Here is a 23408-nt window from a genome sequence, read left to right on the forward strand (position 1 = left end):
ACCTAGTGCAGCTCTAGTAAGAGACCTGTCAATCACCTAGTGCAGCTTCTAGTAAGAGACCTGTCAATCACCTAGTGCAGCTTCTAGTAAGAGACGTGTCAATCACCGAGAGCAGCTCCTAGTAAGAGACCTGTCAATCACTGAGAGCAGCTCCTAGTAAGAAACCTGTCAATCACCTAGTGGAGCTCCTAGTAAGAGACCTCTCAATCAACGAGAGCAGCTCCTAGTAAGAGATCTGCCAATCACCTAGCACACCTCCTAGTAAGAGACCTGTCAATCACCTAGTGCAGCACCTAGTAAGAGACCTGTCAATCACCGAGAGCAGCTCCTAGTAAGAGACCTGTCAATCACCTAGTGCATCTCCTAGTAAGAGACTTGTCAATCACCTAGCACAGCTCCTAGTAAGAGACCTGTCAATCACCTAGTGCAGCACCTAGTAAGAGACCTGTTAATCACTGAGAGCAGTTCCTAATAGGAGACCTGTCAATCACCTAGTGCAGCTCTAGTAAGAGACCTGTCAATCACCTAGTGCAGCTCCTAGTAAGAGACCTGTCAATCACCAAGTGCAGCTTCTAGTAAGAGACCTGTCATTCACCGAGAGCAGCTCCTAGTAAGAGACCTGTCAATCACCTAGTGGAGCTCCTAGTAAGAGACCTGTCAATCACCGAGAGCAGCTCCTAGTAAGAGACCTGTCAATGACCTAGCGCAGCTCCTAGTAAGAGACCTGTCAATCACCTAGTGCAGCTCCTAGTAAGAGACCTGTTATTCACTGAGAGCAGCTCCTAGTAAGAGACCTGTCAATCACTGAGAGCAGCTCCTAGGAAGAGACCTGCCAATCATCTAGTGGAACTCCTAGTAAGAGACCTGTCAATCACCGAAAGCAGCTCCTAGTAAGAGACCTGTCAATCACCAAGTGCAGCTCCTAGTAACAGACCTGTCAATCACCTAGCACAGATCCTAGTAAGAGACCTATCAATCACCTAGTGCAGCTCCTAGTAAGAGACCTGTCAATCACTGAGAGCAGCTCCTAGATAGAGACCTCTTAATCACCTAATGCAGCTCCTAGTAACAGACCTCTTAATCACCTAGTGCAGCTCCTAGTAAGAGACCTGTCAATCCCTAGCACAGATCCTAGAAAGAGACCTATCAATCACCTAGTGCAGCTCCTAGTAAGAGACCTGTCAATCACCGAGAGCAGCTCCTAGTAAGAGACCTGTCAACCACCTAGTGCAGCTCCGAGTAAGAGACCTGTCAAACACCTAATGCAGCTCCTAGTAAGAGACCTGTCAATCACCTAGTGGAGCTCCTAGTTAGAGACCTGTCAATCACCGAGAGCAGCTCCTAGTAAGAGACCAGTCAATCACCTAGTGCAGGTCCTACTAAGAGACTTGTCAATCACCTAGCACAGCTCCTATTAAGAGACCTGTCAATCACCTAGTGCAGCACCTAAGAGACCTGTCAATCACTGCGAGCAGCTCCTAGTAAGAGACCTGTCAATCACCTAGTGCAGCTCCTAGTAAGAGACCTGTCAATCACCTAGCACAGCTCCGAGTAAGAGACCTATCAATCACCTAGTGGAGCACCTAGTAAGAGACATGTCAATCACTGAGAGCAGCTCCTAGTAAGAGACCTGTCAATCACTGAGAGCAGCTCCTAGGAAGAGACCTGTCAATCACCTAGTGATGCGCCTAGTAAGAGACGTCTCAATCACCAAGAGCAGCTCCTAGTAAGAGACCTGTCAATCATCTTAGTGCAGCTCCTAGTAAGAGACCTGTCAATCACCTAGTGCAGCTCTTTGTAAGAAACCTGCCAATCATGTAGTGCAGCCGTAGTAAGAGACCTGTCAATCCCCTAGTGCAGCTCCTAGTAAGAGACGTATCAAACACCTAGTGCAGCTCCTAGTAAGAAACCTGTCAATCACTGAGAGCAGCTCCTAGTAAGAGACCTCTTAATCACCTAGTGCAGCTCCTAGTAAGAGACCTGTCAATCACCTAGTGCAGGTCCTACTAAGAGACTTGTCAATCACCTAGCACAGCTCCTAGTAAGAGACCTGTCAATCACCTAGTGCAGCACCTAGTAAGAGACCTGTCAATCACTGAGAGCAGCTCCTAGTAAGAGACCTGTCAATCACCTAGTGCAGCTCCTAGTAAGAGACCTGTCAATCACCTAGCACAGCTCCTAGTAAGAGACCTATCAATCACCTAGTGGAGCACCTAGTAAGAGACCTGTCAATCACTGAGAGTAGCTCCTAGTAAGAGACCTGCCAATCACTGAGAGCAGCTCCTAGTAAGAGACCTCTTAATCACCTAGTGCAGCTCCTAGTAAGAGACCTGTCAAACACCTAATGCAGCTCCTAGAAAGAGACTTGTCAATGACCTAGTGGAGCTCCTAGTTATAGACCTGTCAATCACCGAGAACAGCTCCTAGTAAGAGACCTGTCAATCACCTAGTGCAGCTCCTAGTAAGAGACGTGTCAATCACCGAGAGCAGCTCCTAGTATGAGACCTGTCAATCACCTAGAGCAGCTCCTAGTAAGAAACCTGCCAATCATGTAGTGCAGCCCTAATAAGAGACCTGTCAATCCCTTAGTGCAGTTCCTAGTAACAAACCTGCCAATCATGTAGTACAGCCCTAGTAAGAGACCTGTCAATCACCTAGTGTAGCTCCAAGTAAGAGACCTGTCAATCACTGAGAGCAGCTCTTAGTAAGAGAACTGTCAATCACCTAGTGCAGCTCCTAGAAAGAGACCTGTCAATGACCTAGTGCAACTCCTAGTAAGAGACCTGTCAATCACCTAGTGGAGCTCCTAGTAAGAGACCTGTCAATTACTGAGAGCAGCTCCTAGTAAGAGACCTGTCAATCACCTAGTGCAGCACCTAGTAAGAAATCTGTCAATCACTGAGAGCAGCTTCTAGTAAGAGACCTGTCAATCACCTAGTGATGCACCTAGTAAGAGACCTCTCAATCACCTAGTGCAGCTCCTACTAAGAGACCTGTCAATCACCGAGAGCAGCTCCTAGTAAGAGACCTGTCAATCACCTAGTGCAGCTCCTAGTAAGAGACCTGTCAATCACCTAGCACAGCTCCTAGTAAGAGACCTATCAATCACCTAGTGGAACACCTAGTAAGAGACCTGTCAATCACTGAGAGCAGCTCCTAGTAAGAGACCTGTAAATCACTGAGAGCAGCTCCTAGGAAGAGACCTGTCAATCACCTAGTGCAGCTCCTAGTAAGAGACCTGTCAAACACCTAGTGCAGCTCCTAGTAAGAGACCTGTCAATCACTGAGAGCAGCTCCTAGTAAGAGACCTGTCAAACACCTAATGCAGCTCCTAGTAAGAGACCTGTCAATGACCTAGTGGAGCTCCTAGTTAGAGACCTGTCAATCACCGAGAGCAGATCCTAGTAAGAGACCTGTCAATCACCTAGTGCAGCTCCTAGTAAGAGACGTGTCAATCACCGCGAGCAGCTCCTAGTAAGGAACCTGTCAATCACCTAGCACAGCTCCTAGTAAGAGACCTGTCAATCACCTAGAGCAGCTCCTAGTAAGAAACCTGCCAATCATGTACTGCAGCCCTAATAAGAGACCTGTCAATCCCTTAGTGCAGCTCCTAGTAAGAAACCTGCCAATCATGTAGTACAGCCCTAGTAAGAGACCTGTCAATTACCTAGTGTAGCTCCAAGTAAAAGACCTGTCAATCACTGAGAGCAGCTCTTATTAAGAGACCTGTCAATCACCTAGTGCAGCTCCTAGTAAGAGACCTGTCAATCACCTAGTGCAACTCCTAGTAAGAGACCTGTCAATCACCTAGTGGAGCTCCTAGTAAGAGACCTGTCAATCACTGAGAGCAGCTCCTAGTAATAGACCTGTCAATCACCTAGTGCAGCTCCTAGTAAGAGACCTGTCAATCACCTAGAAGAGCTCCTAGTAAGAGACCTGTCATTCACCGAGAGCAGCTCCTACTAAGAGACCTGTCAATCACCTAGTGCAGCTCCTAGTAACAGAGTTGTCAATCACCTAGCACAGCTCCTAGTAAGAGACCTGTCAATCACCTAGTGCAGCACCTATTAAGAGACCTGTCAATCACTGAGAGCAGCTCCTAGTAAGAGACCTGTTAATCACCTAGTGCAGCTCTAGTAAGAGACCTGTCAATCACCTAGTGCAGCTTCTAGTAAGAGACCTGTCAATCACTGAGAGCAGCTCCTAGTAAGAGACCTGTCAATCACCTAGTGTAGCTCCTAGTAAGAGACCTCTCAATCAACGAGAGCAGCTCCTAGTAAGAGACCTGCCAATCACCTATCACACCTCCTAGTAAGAGACCTGTCAATCACCTAGTGCAGCACCTAGTAAGAGACCTGTCAATCACTGAGAGGAGCTCCTATTAAGAGACCTGTCAATCACCGAGAGCAGCTCCTAGGAAGAGACCTGTCAATCACCTAGTGCAGCTCCTTGTAAGAGACCTGTCTAACACCTAGTGTAGCTCCTAGTAAGAGACCTGTCAATTACTGAGAGTAGCTCCTAGTAAGGGACCTCTTAATCACATAGTGAAGCTCCTAGTAAGAGACCTGTTAATCACCTAGTGCAGCTCCTAGTAAGAAACGTGTCAGTCACCAAGAACAGCTCCTAGTAAGAGAGCTGTCAATCACCTAGCACAGCTCCTAGTAAGAGGCCTGTCAATCACCTAGTGCAGCACCTAGTAGGAGACCTGTCAATCACTGAGAGCAGCTACTAGTAAGAGACCTGTCATTCGCCTAGTGCAGCTCCTCGTAAGAGACCTGTCAATCACGTAGTGCCGCTCATAGTAAGAGACCTGTCAATCACCTAGTGCAGCTCCTACTAAGAGACCTGTCAATCACCTAATGCAGCTCCTAGAAAGACACCTGTCAAACACCTAGTGCAGCTCATAGTAAGAGACCTATCAATCTCTAAGTGCAGCTCCTAGTCAGAGACCTGTCAATCACCAGGAGCAGCTCCTAGTAAGAGACCTGTCAATCACCTTGTGCAGCTCCTAGTATGAGACCTGTCAATCACCTAGTCCAGCTCCTAGTTTGATACCTGTCAATCACCTAGTGCAGCTCTAGTAAGAGACCTGCCAATCACCTAGTGCAGCTCCTAGTAAGAGATCTGTCAATCACCGAGAGCAGCTCCTTGTAAGAGACCTGTCAATCAGTGAGAGCAGCTCCTAGTAAGAGACCTGTCAATCACCCAGTGCAGCTCCTAGTAAGACAACCTGTCAATCATCTAGTACAGATCCTAGTAAAAGACCTGTCAATCATCTAGTGCAGCTCCTTGTAAGAGACCTGTCAATCACCTGCAGCAGCTCCTAGTTAGAGACCTGTCCATCATCTAGTGCAGCTCCTTGTAAGAGACCTGTCAATCACCTAGACAAGCTCCTAGTAAGAGACCTGTCAATCACCTAGTGCAGCCCTAGTAAGAGACCTGTCACTCAACTAGTACAGCTCCTACTAAGAGACCTGTCAATCACCTAGTGAACCTCCTAGTAAGAGACCTTTCAATCACCGAGAGCAGCTCCCAGTAAGAGACCTGTCAATCACCTAGTGCAGCTCTTAGTAAGAGACCTGTTAATCACCTAGTGCAGCTCCTACTAAGAGACCTGTCAATCGCCTAGTGAAGCTCCTAGTAAGAGACCTTTCAATCACTGAGAGCAGCTCCCAGTAAGAGATCTGTCAATCACCTAGTGCAGCTCCTAGTAAGAGGCCTGTTAATCACCTAGCACAGCTCCTAGTAAGAGACCTGTCAATCACCTAGTGCAGCACCTAGTAAGAGACCTGTCAATCACTGAGAGCAGCCCCTAGTAAGAGACCTGTCAATCACCGAGAGCAGCTTCTAGGAAGAGACCTGTCAATCACCTAGTGCAGCTCCTAGTAAGAGACCTGTCAAACACCTAGTGCAGCTCCTAGTAAGAGACCTGTCAATCACCTAGTGCAGCTCCTAGTAAGAGACCTGTCAATCACCTAGTGCAGCTCCTAGTAAGAGACCTGTCAAACACCTAGTGCAGCTTCTAGTAAGAGACCTGTCAATCACCTAGTGCAGCTTCTAGTAAGAGACCTGTCAATCACCTAGTGCAGCTCCTAGTAAAAGACCTGTCAAACACCTAGTGCAGCTCCTAGTAAGAGACCTGTCAATCACTGGGAGCAGCTCCTAGTAAGAGACCTGTCAATCACCTAGTGCAGCTCCTAGTAAGAGACCTTTCAATCACCTAGTGCAGCTCCTAGTAAGAGACCTGTCAAACACCTAGTGCAGCTCATAGTAAGAGACCTGTCAATCACCGATAGCAGCTCCTAGTAATAGACCTGTCAATCACCGGGAGCAGCTCCTAGTAAGAGACCTTTCAATCACCTAGTGCAGCTCCTAGTAAGAGACCTGTCAATCTCCTAGTCCAGCTCCTAGTATGAGACCTGTCAATTACAAGAGACCTGTCAATCACCTAGTGCAGCCCTAGTAAGATACCGGTCACTCACCTAGTGCAGCTCCTCGTAAGAGACCTGTCAATCACCTAGTGCAGCTCCTAGTAAGAGACCTGTCAATCACCTAGTGCAGCTCCTACTAAGAGACCTGTCAATCACCTAATGGAGCTCCTAGTAACAGACCTGTCAATCACCTAGTGCAGCATCTAGTAAGAGACCTGTCAATCACTGAGAGCAGCTCCTAGTAAGATACCTGTCAATCACCGAAAGCAGCTCCTAGGAACAGACCTGTCAATCACCTAGTGCAGCTCCTAGTAAGAGACCTGTCAATCACCTAGTGCAGCTCCTAGTAAGAGACCTGTCAATCACCTAGTCCAGCTATTAGTATGAGACCTGTCAATCACCTAGTGCAGCTCTAGTAAGAGACCTGTCAATCACCTAGGGCAGCTCCTAGTAAGAGATTTGTCAATCACTGAGAGCAGCTCCTAGTAAGAGACCTGTCAATCACCTAGTACAGCTCCGAGTTAGAGACCTGTCAATCATTTAGTGCAGCTCCTTGTAAGAGACCTGTCAATCACCTAGAGCAGCTCCTAGTAAGAGACCTGTCAATCACCTAGTGCAGCCCTAGTAAGAGACCTATCACTCACCTAGTACAGCTCTTCGTAAGAGACCTGTCAATCACCTAGTGCAGCTCCTAGTAAGAGACCTGTCAATCACCTAATGCAGCTCCTACTAAGAGAACTTTCAATCACCTAGTGGAGCTCCTAGTAAGAGACCTGTCAATCACCGAGAGCAGCACCTATTAAGAGACCTGTCAATCACCTAGTGCAGCTCCTAGTAAGAGACCTGTCAATCACCAGCACAGCTCCTAGTAAGAGACCTGTCAATCACTTAGTGCAGCACCTGGTAAGAGACCTATCAATCACTGAGAGCAGCTCCTAGTAAGAGACCTATCAATCACCAAGAGCAGCTCCTAGGAAGAGACCTGTCAAACACCTATTGCAGCTCCTAGTTAGAGACCTTTCAATCACATAGTACAGATCCTAGTAAGAGACCAGTCAATCACTTAGACCAGCACCTAGTAAGAGACCTGTCAAGCACCCAGTACAGCTCCTTGTAAGGTACCTGTCAATCACCTAGTTCCACTCCTAGTAAGAGACCAGTCAGTCATCTAGTATATCACCCAGTAAGAGACCTGTCAATCACCTAGTGACGCTTCTAGTATGAGACCTGTCAATCACCTATTGCAGCTCCTAGTATGAGACCTGTCAATCACCTACAGCAGCTCCTAGTAAAAAAACAATCAATCACCTTGTGCAGCTCCTCGTAAGAGACCTGTCAATCACCTAGACCATCACCTAGTAAGAGACACTCAATTACCTAGTGCAGTTTCTAGTAAGAGACCTGTCAATCGCCTACTGCAGCTCCTAGTAAGAGGCCTGTCAATCACCTTCTGCAGTTTGTAGTAAGAGACATGTCAACCACCTAGACAGCTCCTACTAAGAAACCTATCAATCACCAAGTGCAGTTTCTAGTAAGAGACCTGTCACCTAGATCAGCATCTACTAAGAGACCTGTCAATCACCTAGTGCAGCTTCTATTAAAAGACCTCTCAATCACCTAGTACAGCTCCTACTAAGAGACCTGTCAATCACCTAGTACAGCTCCTTGTAAGAACCCTGTGAATTACCTAGTACAGCTCCTTGTAAGAAACCTGTCAATCACCTAGTGCTGCTCCTTCTAAGAGACATGTCAACCACCTAGTGCAGCACGTAGTAAGAGACATGTCAATCACCTAGATCAGTTTCTAGGAAAAGACCTGTCAATCATCTTGCGCAGCTCCAACTAAGATACCAGTCAATCGCCTAGTTATGTTTCTAGTAAAAGACCAGTCAATCACCTAGTGCAGCTCCTGCAAAGAGACCAGTCAATCGCCTAGTGCAGTTCCTTGTAAGACATTTGTCAATCACGTAAAGTAGCTCCTTGTAAAGACCTGTAAATCACCTAAAGCAGCTCCTACTGAGAAACCTGTCAATCACCTGGAGGAGCTCCTAGTAAGTGACCTGTCAATCACCTAGTACAGCTCCTAGTAAGAGACCTGTCAATCAGCTAGTACAGATCCTAGTAAGAGACCAGTCAATCACCTAGACCAGCACCTAGTAAGAGACCTGTCAAGCACCCAGTACAGCTCCTTGTAAGAGAACTGTCAATCACCTAGTGCAGCTCCTAGTAAGAGATCTGTTAATCACCTAGTACAGCTCCTAGTAAGAGACCAGTCAGTCACCTAGTGCATCACCTAGTATGAGACCTGTAAAGCACCCAGTACAGCTCCAAGTAAGAGACCTGTCAATCACCTACAGCAGCTCCCAGTAAGAAACCAGTCAATCACCTAGTGCAGCTCCTAGTAAGAGGCCTGTCAATCACCTACTGCAGTTTGTAGTAAGAGACCTGTCAATCACCTAGACAGCTCCTTCTAAGAAACCTGTCAATCACCTAGTACAGCTCCTAGTAAGAGACCTGTCAATCACCTAGTGCTACTCCTAGTAAGAGATCTGTCAATCACATAGTGAAGCCCTAGTAGGAGACCAGTCAATTACTACACAGTGCAGTTTCTAGTAAGAGTCCTGTCAATTACCTAGACCAGCTCCTACTAAGAGACCTGTCAATCACCTAGTGCAGCTCCTACTAGGAGACCTGTCAATCACCTAGTGCAGCTCCTTGTAAGAAACCTGTCTATCACCTAGATCAGCTCCTAGTAATAAACCTGTCAGTCACCTAGTGTAGTTTCTAGTAAGAGACCTATCAGTCACCTAGTGTATTTTCTAGTAAGAGACCTGTCAATCACCTAGAGCACCTAGTGAGAGACCTGTCAATCGCGTGGAGCAGTAAAATGCTCCTTTTTTCCGCCAACAAAAAAAGCATGGAAAAAAAGTTAATTAAAAAATGCAACATGTTGACTTTCCCTTAAGGAACTTTTTAACTTTTTGTACTTTGGATTCTGTTGCCATCACTATCTACTATATGAATTATACCTATAGGTCTGGGCTTGTCCTGCTTTTGACTTACCTGGTCATCATGTGATGGTCAGTGGTTTGATGCTGTATTCAACCCCCAATTCACTTAGAGGCGTACCTAAGGGTTCAGCTCCGTGGCGGCAAAACATCTCAGTGGGCTCCTAACTGATATCCCTAATTACAGCTGTGGTGGCACACTGATATTACCACTATTTGGTGACAAAGACAGTCATGGCCGAAAGTGTTTGTGTCCTTGAAATTGTTCCAGAAAATGATGTAATTTTCTCCCAGAAAATTATTACAATTACACGTTTTGTTATACACATGTTCATTTCCTTTTTGTGTATTAGAACAACGCGAGAAAAAACAGAGAAAAAAAGCAAATTGGTCATCATTTCACACTAAACCCTGAAAATGGGCAAACAAAATTGTTGGCACCCTCAACTTAATATTTGTCTGCCACCCTTTGGAATAAATAACTGTAATCAATCGCTTCCTATCATTTCTGAATTCTTTGGAATAGATTCTATGAAAGCGAGTAGATGTTTTATAAATGTACCAGTAAAAAGAAAACTAAAATTTCTACAAATTTCTACAATCCACAAGCCTCTTACACCTCTCAGTTGGAATTTTGGACCACACGTCTTTTGCAAATTGCTCCAGGTCTCTCATATTTGTAGGCGCCTTATCCCAACAGCAATTTTAGGATTTCTCCAGAGGTGATCAATGGGATTTACATCCGGACTCATTGCTGCCACTTCTGAACTCTCCAGCGCTTTTTTTCCATCCATTTTGGGGTTCTTCTTGAAGTGTGTTTGGGGTTATTGTCCTGCTGGAAGACCCATGACCTAGGACTCAAACACAGCTTTCTGACACTTGGCACTATATTGCCACCCACAATCCTTCAGTAATCTTCAGATTTCATGATGCCTTACACACAATCAAGACATCCAGTGCCAGAGGCAGCAAAACAACCCCAAAACATCTATAAATCTCCACCACATTTGACTGTAGATACTCTGTTCTTTTCTTTGTAGGCCTCATTCCATTTTTGATAAATTATACAATGATATGCTTTACAAAAATACTCTATTTTGGTCTCATCAATTCATAAGACGCTTTCCCAGAAGGATTTTGGCTTGCTCACTTCCATTTTGCAGTCTAGCTTTTTATGTCTCTCTGTAAGCAGTGGGGTCCTTCTGGGTCTCCTGCTATAGTGTCTAATTTCATTCAAATGTTGATGGGTATTTTGTGCTGACACTGATGCACCCTGAACCTGCAGGACAGCTTGAACCTCTTTGGACCATGTTTGGGGCTGCCTATCCACTGTCCAGACTATCCTGCTTTGCGACCTTTCATCAATGTTTCTGTGCCATCCACATGCAGGGAGATTAGCTTAAATGGCATGGATTGTAACATTCTTGGTTATGTTGTGCACCCTGAAAAAAGGAACATCAAGATCTCTGTAGATGGACCTGAAACCTTGAGATTGTTGATATTGTTTAACAATTTTGATTCTCAAGTCCTCATGCTTAGTGTGGCATGCACAGATACACAATGCACAGATTGAGTCAACTTCTCCCCTTTTTATCTGGTTTCATATGTGACTTTCATATTATCCACACCTGCTTGCCACAAGTTAGTTTGAATGAGCATCACATGCTTAAGACAAAATTTACCTGCAATTTTGGAAAGGTGCGAACAATTTTGTCTGTCTCATTTTTAGATCTTTGTGTCAAATTATGTCCAATTTGCCTTGTTTTCAGTTTTTTTGGGTTGTTCCAATGCAAGAAATAAAATGTGTATTACAAAAAGAAGTAATTGCAATAATTTTCTGGGAGAAATATTTCATTTTCTCAAACATTTTGAAGGGTACCACAATTTCTGCCATGACTGTAGTGGTACTGTAGATGGTATAGATGGTGACTTACAGTTGATGTTATTTCTGATGGAGTTGCTCACTTTTCCTGTCTTTTCAAACTGTCCCAGACCATCATGACAACTTTTTCCAGGCACAATTCGTCTGAAGAGATTACAACAAAGACACTTCTCTCATTTCCAGCACCATCCCCATCTATTCCCAATCTGCACAAACTCCTCATCCTGCTGATACATCAATACTGAGCCGCTTCTACTGTATGTGACCCTATTACTGCACTCCTCAGTTCTCCACATAATAATGCCCACCACTGTGCCCCCACATAAGAATGCCCAACTTTGTGCCTTGTAGATTGTAAAATTGCCTCCTAAAAAAATGAATGCCCTGTGTAAATGTCCTAGAAAATAGTGTCTACATTTTGCCCTTCAAAAGTAACACTGCCCATGCGTACCTTTGATGGTCACATTATTCTGAGTATCCCTATAACAATAATGCATCTTAAGTGCCCACTTAACATTTAATAATGTCCACTGAGTCCCCCATTCTGTACAGTGACCCCCTCCTTAGCCCTCAAACTGTATAATGACCCTCACATTAGCTCCCAAACTGTATAATGACTCTCACATTAGCCCCCAAACTGGATAGTTGCCCCGCATTAGCCTCCAAACTGTATGATGGGCCCCACATTAGCTCCTACACTATATAATGGCCCCCACCTTTATAAAGGTCCCCACAGTAGTCTCTATAAATTATGAGGTCCTCCCCACTGTTTCAGGGTCCCTCATTGTTCATTATACCTACACAAGTTTTAATTAAAATGAAAAAATATATATACTAGCCTAATCCAGGATCCTGATGACTCCACAGACAAGGCCCGGGTGGACCACTGTCCTGTCATTATGCCTCCCATTTAACGTCCTATGCGTGTGTAGGCACGATGATATCACCGCTCTGGGATTCTGACATCTTGCGTGTAAACCACAGGTTTAAAGTGACCTGAGGTCTACAGAATGAACAACGGTAGTGCAGGAAGAACATGTCTTCTTGCTCTACCAGAGGGCTTAACTGTATCGGCATGCTATGCATGCTGTTACAGTTAAGGATAGCATAGCTCTGGGTGGGACCCTTTGAGCACGGGGCCTGGTTCGACCCTACCATCTGCCCAACCCTCAGTAACTATATGTCTAGATTCACTACTTGTATCAGGAGTAGAGATGGGCGGACCCCTGGATGGTCAGGTCTGGCGGGTTCGGCCGAACAGTAAAAAAAAAGTTCAGGTTCGGGTAACTGAGCAGTACCTGGACCCAAACCTGAACCCAGACCCCAGACCCCTTGAATGGTGAACTGTGGTGACCTCCCTCTGGTGAGATCACCACTAGCACAGTGCAAAAAAGTCTCATGATGCAGATGCGAATTCACTGGACAGAGGACATCGCAGTTCATTGACACGGCTGGGAACGCGGCCTCAATGACCGGCAGTAACCTCGATGATGTCACCGCTAGTCACTGATGCTGCACTCACGGCAGCTCATTCATCAGTGGTTCTCAGCTTGGATGGTCGCATCTTGGCACCATCCTTGTTGAAATCTATGTATCCAGACATGGATTACGGCGTGGGACAGTTACACAAATAAGCAGTGTGTTTCAGGTGTGCAGTAAAATACATCCACAGGTGTGTCTCTAACTCAGATGTTGCCAAAAAAACCTGTCAGAAGTTCCCAAACACATGACATCATCATATGCGCAGTCCTGAATTGTTTAAAGGCATAGTAATCTTAGTGTATGTAAACTTTTGACTTTGCAGTAAGTAATAAAATGCCTTAAAACATTCTCTCTCTCATTATTCTGGCATTTGGCAAATATTAATAATTATGGTAATCCTAATTGACCTAAAACGGGTAAGGTTTATTCTGATTTCATGTCAGATATTGAGATATTGTCTTTTTATTTAGTGTACGGCAACTTCTGGTTTCAACTGTACCTGCCTATGGTTTCCAGTGTTGCAACCTACTTGTCTGTGGTTTCCAGTTACCTTGCTGCCTATCTGTGGAGGACCCCACCTACTTCCATGCGGATTCCAGTATCGCTACTTACCTGGCTGTGGTTTTCAGTATTGTAACTGTACGTGCAGAGCCCCTAATGATCTAGCAATTGTTGGGGCACCCAACGCTCTTACATTTATCCTTCACCTGTTCTGCGAATAGTGAATAAATATCAATTGTAGGAAACCCCTTTTAAAGTGGGTATTCCCATCCTGGACATTTATTACATATCTACAAAATATGCCATAAAAATGTGATACGTGCCGATCCTCCTTCTGTGATCTGTATCTTGCGCCCCTTGCAATGGAGAGGTGGCCACATTTGCTTGGGTCTCTCTCTATTCATGGAAGTACCAAAACTCATCGAGCAAGCGTGTTCGAGTTCCTTCAGACATTTATGGCCTATACTGTCAATGTGTTGTAATGGACAAGAAGGGAATCCCTCTTTAAGGAGTGGATTTTGCCAACACTACTCGACCCTACAAAAATGAGATACCGCATATAAGCTGTAAAAATAGAGATACATCCCTTAGTCGTCCTCACAAGCTGAATTTCTTGTCCTAATCTTCTGAGCAGCTATAGAAGACAGCAGGGCTGCTTTGTTCAAGCACATCTACTAGAAGTAATATATAACAGGCCCCTTAGTGGACATCAAACAGCCGAAAAACATTTTCAATAGCTCGGTTATTGTTTCTGGAAGTCACAAGCCTGAGGCTATATTACTGCTGGGCTCTCCTAACAACGCCTTCTGCCCGGTTGCTGTCCTCTTTCCGCTTTCTCACAACGGCATGAAGTCTCTCCGGATCACCATACACAAAAATATTTCTATTTTAATTGGCTTGGACGGAGGCTGGAAAATTTTTGGAAATGTGCGGGAATTAATTGGGGCATTGACGTGAATCCATACAGAATGAAAAGAATGAAGGTTCATTATTTCTATCTCACACAATGTAATCGGAGGGTATGCTGAACCGGCAGTCTACCATCTGTATCCCCATAGACGCGGCACGTTTCAGTACCTTGATTGATATCTGCTGTTAAAGCAATTGAACGCCCCAGCTGCCTTTTAGTGATTTATGTAATAGTAAGTGATTGCAATGTTGTACATAAATATTACAAATGGCATGTAAAAGCATGCTACTTAAATATTTCATCCTCTGCAAATTAAATGTTAATGACATGAATATTAATTGAATGTGAATGTGCTTTTTAAATACTTTTTTTCTAATGCACTTACAGTTTGATCAGCTGTCTTAAAGGATTGTATTAAGGCAGATTCTGAACTGGTAAAGAAAGAGAAAGATGGTGAGATGAATGGATACAAATACAGAATATCTTTATTGTTAGTTTAAAAGGGTCATGCCACTGTACAACCCCTTTAGTATTAGGGCATCTAGACATCAGAGTGCAAGATCCCCTCAATAAACCAGAGTATCTCTTTATCTCCCTCGCCCTTGTTCTCTGTTTCTCTGTCCCTCTTCCACTCCCCTATCCTGTCCCTTTTGCTCCCCTCCATCTCACCCTCTCCATTTCTCTCTCCCTGTCAATCTCCCTTTTTCCCTCCCTCTGCCTCTTCCTCTCCATTCCCCTCTACCTCCCTCTTTCCTTCTCTCTCCTTTCCCTACACTGTACCTCTCCCCCTCCATCTCACCCTCTCCATTTCTCTCTTCCCTTCAATCTCCCTTTCCCAATCCCTCTCTCCCTTTCCCTCTCCCAATTTTTTCTATCCCTCTCCCTGTTCTTCTCCCTTCCCCTCTATCTCCCTCTTTCCTTCTGTCTCCCTTTCCCTTTACTGTCCCTCTCCCCTCAATCTCACCCTTTCCCTTTTTCTCTCCCTCTCAGTCTTCCTTTACCTCTCCATTTCCCCTCCTTCTCTGAATCCCTCCCTTTCTCTCTCCCTATCCCTCTTTATCTCCCTTCCCCTCTCCCTCCCATTCCCCCTCTCCCATCTCCACTTTCCTCTTCCTTTTTCTCTACCTCTTTCTCTCCTTTTCCCTCTGTCTCCTTTCCCATTATCTCTTACTTTTCCCCACTTCCTTTCCCTCTCCTTTTCTGCCCATATCCTTCTTCCGCCCTCTCTCCCTTTCCCTCTCTTTCCCTCTCCCGTTCTTTTTCCGCCCTCTCTCCCTTTCCCTCTCTTTCCCTCTCCCATTCTCTTTCCTCCCTCTCTCACTCCCACTCATCCTCCCTCTTTCTTTCGTGAACTTATTTATACAAATCGCCACCATATAATACTGCATTTTTGGTGCTGCAGCTAGTCTGGGTGATTTGTCCTTTACAGCATTTATTTATTCAATTTCCTCACTTATATACGTAGCGCCATTAATTCCAATGCTTTACAGACATTATCATCACTGTCCCCATCGGGGCTCACAATCTAATTCCCCCTTCAGTATCTGTTTTGATTTCAAGCCTTGAGCTCTTATTTAAAAAATTCTAGACAATCTCTAGTGCCCAAGAGTTAGGGAGGCCTGATGCCGAGTAGCACTGCCCCCATCCCATCGTGCGTCTCGGTTTCAATGACATCTGCATTCTCAGAAAGCAGATTCCATTTATTTTGATGATGGAATAGGGAGTTGTCTAAAGACAGCAGGCACAATTATGTGCGAAACCTCAGTCTGCACAGTGTACAGACTTTTAATGCTGTCAGTACTTGTGGGGGTATTGTACTATGTGACCCATCATACCGTGTGTGGGGACTGTGGGGGTCATAATACTGTGTGTGGATCATCATAGTATGTATGGGGGCCATCAAACTGTGTGTGGGAGCAATACTATTGTTTGTAGGGGATGTGGGAGCCACCATGTTTGGTGTGGGGGACTGCGAGGGCCATTCTACTGTGTGGGTGGCTGTGAGAACATCATACTGTTTATGAGGTTGAGGGGGCCATCATGCTGATGATGGCGGAACTGTGGTGTCATAATACTATGTGATGGGCACTTTAGAGACAACATACTGTATTGAGGGTCTGTGGCGCAATGTACTGTGTTGTGGTGCTATAGGGAACATACTGAGGGGAGTACTATAGCGACATCCTACTGTGTTGGGGGTCTATTGGGCAATGTACTGTGTTGGGTTGCTATGGGGGGCATCACACTGTGGTTGTCGCACCGTGGAAGCATTATTCTGTGTTGAGGGCATCATATTCTTCGTGTAGGAGTTACTATGAGGGCAAATTATGTGGGGTAATTTACAGTGGAATTAACATATGGTGGGTGGGGACATTTTTTATGACATCATTCTCTGTGGAGGCCATAAAAGTGTATCATAGTGGGTGAGAACACTTAATATGGGCACAATTACTGTGTTTGAACTCCAATACATGTTCCTCTTCTTTCCTTTAAAATCTTGGAGGTATTCCCTTCTGTGTCTGTGTGCAGACCCCGAATATATATATATATATATATATATATATATATATATATATATATATATATACATATTAGGGTGGTAATGTGGAGGCCCAATTAGGACTTTTGCAATGAGGATTCCATGACTTGTGATTTGTATTTACGCCCCTGCAGGTATCACCTTTAAAAAAGATCTCCTGGATTAAAATATTGTTGACCTCTAACCAGGAAAAGTCATCAGGATCAGATTGTTGGAGGTCCGTTACCCAGTTGTCTTCAGCAATGGCTGAGGCCAGACATAAGCAGAACGGCTTTCTTCACTGTGTAGTGATTGTTTCTGGGTACTGCTCCTATTGACTTCAATAGTGTTTGTGGAGACCAGAGTAACCAAATAAAACTCACTGCAGATATTGTCTTTGGTGGAATTTGAACCCAGGATGCCAGCTCTGCAAGGCTACTGTGCTGACCACTGGGCCACCATTCTCAGTGTCTTCTTTGCCCTCCACTGTCAATAAAGAAGCAGCGGTGGCACTGACGTGGAGAGGTGAGAAGGAACCGAGGACTGCAAGTGCAGTGAGGCATGAACTGCAAGTGCACTGGTACACCAAATCTAAACTGCATTCAAATAAAAGATGAATATCAGCACCATTGGCCTCATTATAAGCTTCTTTTATAATGTTTGGTACCTTCCTATCATCCCGCACTTTCTCTGCTTGTGCAGGGGAGTGTAGACTACAGTTCCATTTTAAATCCAAATGCCCTAATATTGGAAACTGGGTTTTCTAAAAGACAAGAATTTAATCTAGTGTCTTCATTTTTCACAGGTGCTAAAAAATGCCTTCATGAGTTTATACTGGTGTTCTGGTAAAGGCGAAGTCATTGAAGATTGGTGTCGATGTGACCTTACTGCTTTTGATGAGAATGGATTACCAAACTGCAGTCCACTTCCACCACCAGTGTAAGTAATTATTACATTTTCATAAATGGTAACCAGCCCCTTTAATGCCATCAAACAGGTCACCTACCTGTCCTTTAGCATTGGACTCATATACGGACACTTTAGCGCTTTAGTTTCCATAACATCATAATTATCACTTTGAACAATTTTTGTGATTGTCGTGGTGACACTAATTGTAATTATCTTATTGAATTCCATCCCATCCCTGCAGTCTAGAATTTAGGTTTTATGACTGGTCATCCAATCTACTCTACACTCTGAAGCACCCTTCCCCCCAGAATTTTGTTATCCAGGTCCATCCACTTCCATGCTGCATTGATTGATGGCAGTGATCTACAATAGATGATGAAACTGAGATGAACAACATTTTGGACCTTTCGGCACCACCCACATTACTTCTGATTTATACATGAAAATAATTATTTTTTTTCTTTTTCAAAACTATCCAGCTGAAGAGGTCTAAGGGTTAACATTTCTCCTTGTTGAGAATGCCAAGCTGGTATAAGGAGACGTGAAGGCCATGTAATGAGACTTATAGGCCATGCAATACTGGTTTGGGAATTTAAATATACAAGTAGCCACTTCAGAGAGGAAGAGGACTAAAACTGTAATGCCAATTATTGTAAGTAGCTATCTAAAAAATAATATCGACCCCTTAACGAGCCTTTAAACATGATTTAGGATAAAAAAAACAAAGCAGGCGATTCATTTGGGGACAGAAGTTTTGGGGTACTTGCCCTTATCAATACACAACAGGCGGTCTGATTTGGCTAAATGAGAGTCACTGTCATGGGGTGTAAATGGGAACATTTCTATTTGTGGAGAGTGTAAACCCGTCATAAGGAGACTTATAGGCCATGCAATGCTCCTCTGGGAATTTACCGTAAATACAGTATGCAAATAGCCTCATGATATGTGGTACTAGATTTCAAGTCCTCTTCATTTCTGAAGAGGCTATTTTAGTATTTAAATTCCCAGAGGAGCATTGAATGTTCTATGACTCTCCTTACGCAGGTTTGGTGCTCTCTACAAAGAAACGTTTGACCTTAAATCCCATGTCAGAGGCCTCTTACATAGCAAAATCAGACCTCTTGCTTTGCTCTGAGGAGGGGAAAACAACCCAAACACGTGATCACATGTTTTTAAATGGAATGTCTAGTTTGGCTTCTTATCCTAAGTCATATTAAAAAGTCAACCTTGACTTTTAGAATTGCTACATCCAATAGGTGGCAAAAGTTCAAGTCCTCTTTCTCTCTGAAAAAGCGGTGTGCGTATTTAAATTCCCAGTGGACCATTCCATGATCTATAACTTTCCTTACACCGACTTGGTCCTCTCCACAACGAGAAATCATCCATTTTAGATCCACATGTCAGAGGCCTCTCATCATACTTGCTACTTTGACATGATGAGAGGCAAACACACCAAAACATGTATCTGCAAATGGCCCAACCTGGTTTGGATTCTTAACCTAAGTCATGTGGCAGGGCTCATTTAAGGGTTGATATTGATTTTTAGGGTTGCTACCAACCTAGTTCCCAATAGGCGGCACTAGAGTTCTTTTTCCCTCCATCTCTGAAGAGACTATTTTCATATCCAGCTAATGGTTTGTTTCTTCCAAGTTCATGATTCCCTACGAGAAGCTTTGCTAAGATTCATAGGGATTCAGGAGCTGACAGACTTCCTATAAGGTTTCTTCCTCTTAGGATATTCTACTATTTTAGGAAGCTATACCATGTTACATATTTATAGGGGTTTATTTTGCAGGTTTCGCTTGTCTCCCAACATGGAGCCCTCAAGCACTGTGGTTGCCCTCGAATGGCTGGATGTCCAAGCTGCTATAGGAACCAAAGTTTCCGATTATATTCTCCATCATAAGAAAGTAGATGAATACACAGATACAGAACTATATACAGGTAAGCTAAGTAATGCCAACTCAACTCACTAAAATATACATCATTTTTTTGTGTTTTTTATTTCTCCATATAAGTAGGTTTCTTCCTCGGTAAAGTGGGTAAACTATGTGCTGTCCCAAATTAGCACTGCATCTCTCAAATATTATGTGATATCTACAATTCCCCCCATGGTAGAAATGCTTGCTTATTTGCAAAGGCAGCTAGAGGCGAGATGGAGATAAGACCAAAGACCCTATTCATCATTGCATTTGCCCGTTTTTTGTAGCATTTTTAGTGTTTTGTGCCTGTTTTTGTTTGCCCCAAATTAATATTTATATTTGCGCCTTTTTTAAGCCTATTTTATTTGTTTGCCTTTTTTTAGTTCATCGCTGTGAGCGAAGTTTAAGGTATTCAGATGTTTTCACCTAACTCATCAATTGTGCCTTTTTGTAACGTCTCAAAATATACTAGTCGTCCTTTGATTTTTTTATGCACCTGAGATTTTGGTGCAATTTTTATAACATTTTAGCAGAACATGCAACTTTTTGCACTAAAAAGTTGTTAATCTCTCCCGGCATATGTCGTACATGTACAGCGCCAGTCTGAAGTGGGTATATGGAGCAGGCTCATGCAGTGAGCCCACCCTATATCCAGCAGGTGATGGTTGTGCAATACAGTCAGTACCTGCTGCTAATAATCGCTGGTTCTTAATCTGTTAAATGCCGCTGTCACTCTCTGACAGTGACATTTAACATGCACTGGCATTGCGTGAGCGTCATTCTATCCACCCAACGGCATGCCTGTGACCTGATTGCGGGCCGCCAATGACTTATCAAAACAGCTGGGGATCACCTGATGACTAGGGATGGCCAGACCCGTGGATGTTCAGGTCTGTCGAGTTCAGCTGAACTTTATAAAAAGTTTGGTTCAGGTAACAGAACGGTACCCGAACTTGATCCCGAATCCCAATCGAGTGAATGGGGGTCCAGAACATCTGGCAGTTCCCATACTGTGTGACTGCATGATAAACACTGGCACTGGCCAGCAGTAACTTTACAGTCACAGCCGCTAGGTATCGTGGACCGCTGCAGCTTCCCACACTGTCACACAGAGAATAGCGTGTGAGCCAGCAGCTGTGGCCTAAACATATTGGTCCCCTCCCAGACTAATAACACCAGCCGTCAGCTGCCCCAGAAATGACACATCCATTAGATGTGCCTCAGCTCTTCCCACTTGCCCTGATGTGTTGGCAAGCAGAGTATTGGTTTTGATGGTTTATGTTAACTGTGTAATGTCATCAAGCTCAGGTGTTAGTAATGGAGAAGTGTTTAGTTAACACTCCCATTACTAACACCATAGACAAAAGCAAAAAAAACATACAGAAAAAATGTCCTTTGATTGTAAATGTAAAAAGCACTGCCCGACCCTCTATTACCCATTTATTGTCTTTAAAAAATAAAATCCAATCACAGCCATTGGCTGCGCTGCCTTTCAACAAGATTATTTGGGCTGCCAAAAATGAACAGTGGCCCGGACTTACGAGAGAAGTCCGTGTTCAGAGTCCATCACTATTGATTACCCCGTGCCTGTCATTAAGGAGCTCCTTTGAAACCATGCGTTCAAATCACCCACCTTTCCCCCACTGAAAAGAGAGATATTTAAAATGATAAAAATATGCATATGAGGTATCATCACATTAAGAAAAGTCCAATCTATCAAAATATAAAAACATTTAACCCAACCGGTAAATACCGTAAATGGAAAAAATTCAAGACCACCAAAATTAGGTTTTTTTGGTCTCCGCAGTTCCTCCAAAAATGCTGTAATAAGCAATCAAAAAGTCTCATCTATCCTAAAATGGTACTAATAAAAACATTGTCTCTCCCCGCACAAAATAAGCTATCATATAGCTCCAATGGATGAAAAATAAAAATGTTATGGATCTCGGAATATGGCCACACAACCCCCCAAAATATTTTTTTTTGCAAACTTCTGTTTTTTTTTCTCCACTTAAATAATAAAAAAACTGGACATTTTTGATATCGCTGTAATCGTTTTGATGAGGAGAATCCTATTACATCGTTATTTTTACCATAGAATGTACACCATAAAAACAATTCCCAAAAGACTATGTTAGACTATGTTAGAATTGTTTTTTTCCTCACAATTTCCCCCCACTTGGAATTTTTAGTTACCATTTTTCAGTACAATATGTGGTAAAATGAATGGTGTCATACAAAACAACAACTTGTTCAGCAAAACACAACCAAGTACAAGCGTTATGGCTCTGGGAAGAAGGAGAGGAAAAAACGATAACTCAAAAACAGAAATTGGCTGCGTGAATGGGCTAAAAAAAAAATCCTTGGAACTTCATCATTAAGGCAGCGCGGATTTAACCCACACCTCCTGCACAGTTTATATTGTCATACGGCCGTTGATTGGCTTGTGGATCTGCAGCAGCCAAAATCGCTACATGCTCTTCATTCAACAAAATCAGGTGAGCAATTCTAAGAAAGCTCTCTTGGTTATCTAAAGGATAAGACCCTATTTTGCACTTTGTGTCTCCATTTTTTTTCCTATAGCTACAAAAAAGTCTAAGCAGGGTAAGACAAGCATTTTCCAGCGGGCGAAAAATAAAAATGTTACAGGTTTTGGAAAATGGCGACACAACCAAAATTTTCTTTTTAACTTCTGATTTTTTTCCCACCACTAAAATAATAAAAAAACTGGACATCTTGGGTATCGTTGTCATCTTATTGATGAGAAGAATCATATTTCAAGGTCATTATTACCACAAAATGTTAACCGTAAAAACAATTCTCCAAAAACTGTCAGAATTTAGTTTTTTTCACATTTTCACCGCACTTGGAATTTTTTTCACATTTTCCAGTATACAATGTGAAAAAAATGGTGTATTTCAAAAGTATAACTTGTCCTGAAAAAAACAAACCCTCATATGTCTATGTGGAGAGTAAAATAAAAGAGTTATGGATCTGTGAAGAAGGGGAGGAAAAACAGAAATTGGCCCTGTCATGAAGGGGTAAAGGAAAGCCGTCATCAGAATGACCTTTTGTTTAAATAATATTTTTTGTGTTACATTTAGTTTAAAAAAAAAGTTACAATTTTTTTACATATCAAAAACTGTAATAAAAATAAAAAATAGAAATCTTGTAATCTTCACAGTGATCACTGGAACCTTTTCAGATTTGTGTTTCCTATTGTTTCAGGAAACAATACATGTACAAAGCCACACTTGTCAGACTTCAACTCTCTCTTTTGCATTGACATGTCTAATGAAAGTGTCATAGCTGTTTTGAGTCAGTACGTCAGATCACCAGTGAGGCCTAATTGTGGAATTACGCCCGTCATTTACAAGCGCGCTTGGAGACAAAAAGACACCTCACACATATTCTGTGAGCAAGTCACTTTTATCTGATATATTAAAAGCCAAAGCAATGTTTTATACCATTTGCAACAAATGCATTTCAATGTAACTCATGTAGCCCCCACCATCACCCAGGGTCATACTTTATTTACCATAACTCACAACATGTTGTGGCTATCTATTGAAAGCATACATGATAAGAAGTATAGTCTCCTTGAAGAGGAGACCATCAGACTACTGCGTCAACAGATTCTAGTAATTCTAACACTTAAAGGCAAGAGGCACTTAAAGGCAAACTATTAACCCTTCTATAACAATTTCCCCCTTTTGTAAATGGTATAACCTTTGCTACGGGGTCAGCTGATGTCCACAAAGGAGCTACTGTCTCATGGGTCTAGTACCCACAAGAGGGCTTTCTACCTGCTGCCCATCCACCCTCAGTGTGGACACTCAACTCCC

General features: G+C 43.4%; 1 protein-coding gene across 4 annotated transcripts in view; it reads left to right on the forward strand.

Moving 5' to 3' along the window:
- The window catches only part of ASTN2 (astrotactin 2), a 939506-nt gene that overhangs the window by 758125 nt on the left and 157973 nt on the right, over positions 1 to 23408 (forward strand). For all 4 annotated transcript variants that reach the window (XM_077283456.1, XM_077283455.1, XM_077283458.1 and 1 more), the window contains 2 exons: positions 17538 to 17671; positions 19437 to 19585. In XM_077283456.1, coding sequence (XP_077139571.1) covers positions 17538 to 17671; positions 19437 to 19585 — 283 coding nt within the window. The remainder of the gene's footprint in view (positions 1 to 17537; positions 17672 to 19436; positions 19586 to 23408) is intronic.

The sequence above is a fragment of the Ranitomeya variabilis genome, chromosome 2, assembly GCF_051348905.1.
Source record: "Ranitomeya variabilis isolate aRanVar5 chromosome 2, aRanVar5.hap1, whole genome shotgun sequence".
In the NCBI taxonomy this organism is placed as follows: domain Eukaryota; kingdom Metazoa; phylum Chordata; class Amphibia; order Anura; family Dendrobatidae; genus Ranitomeya; species Ranitomeya variabilis.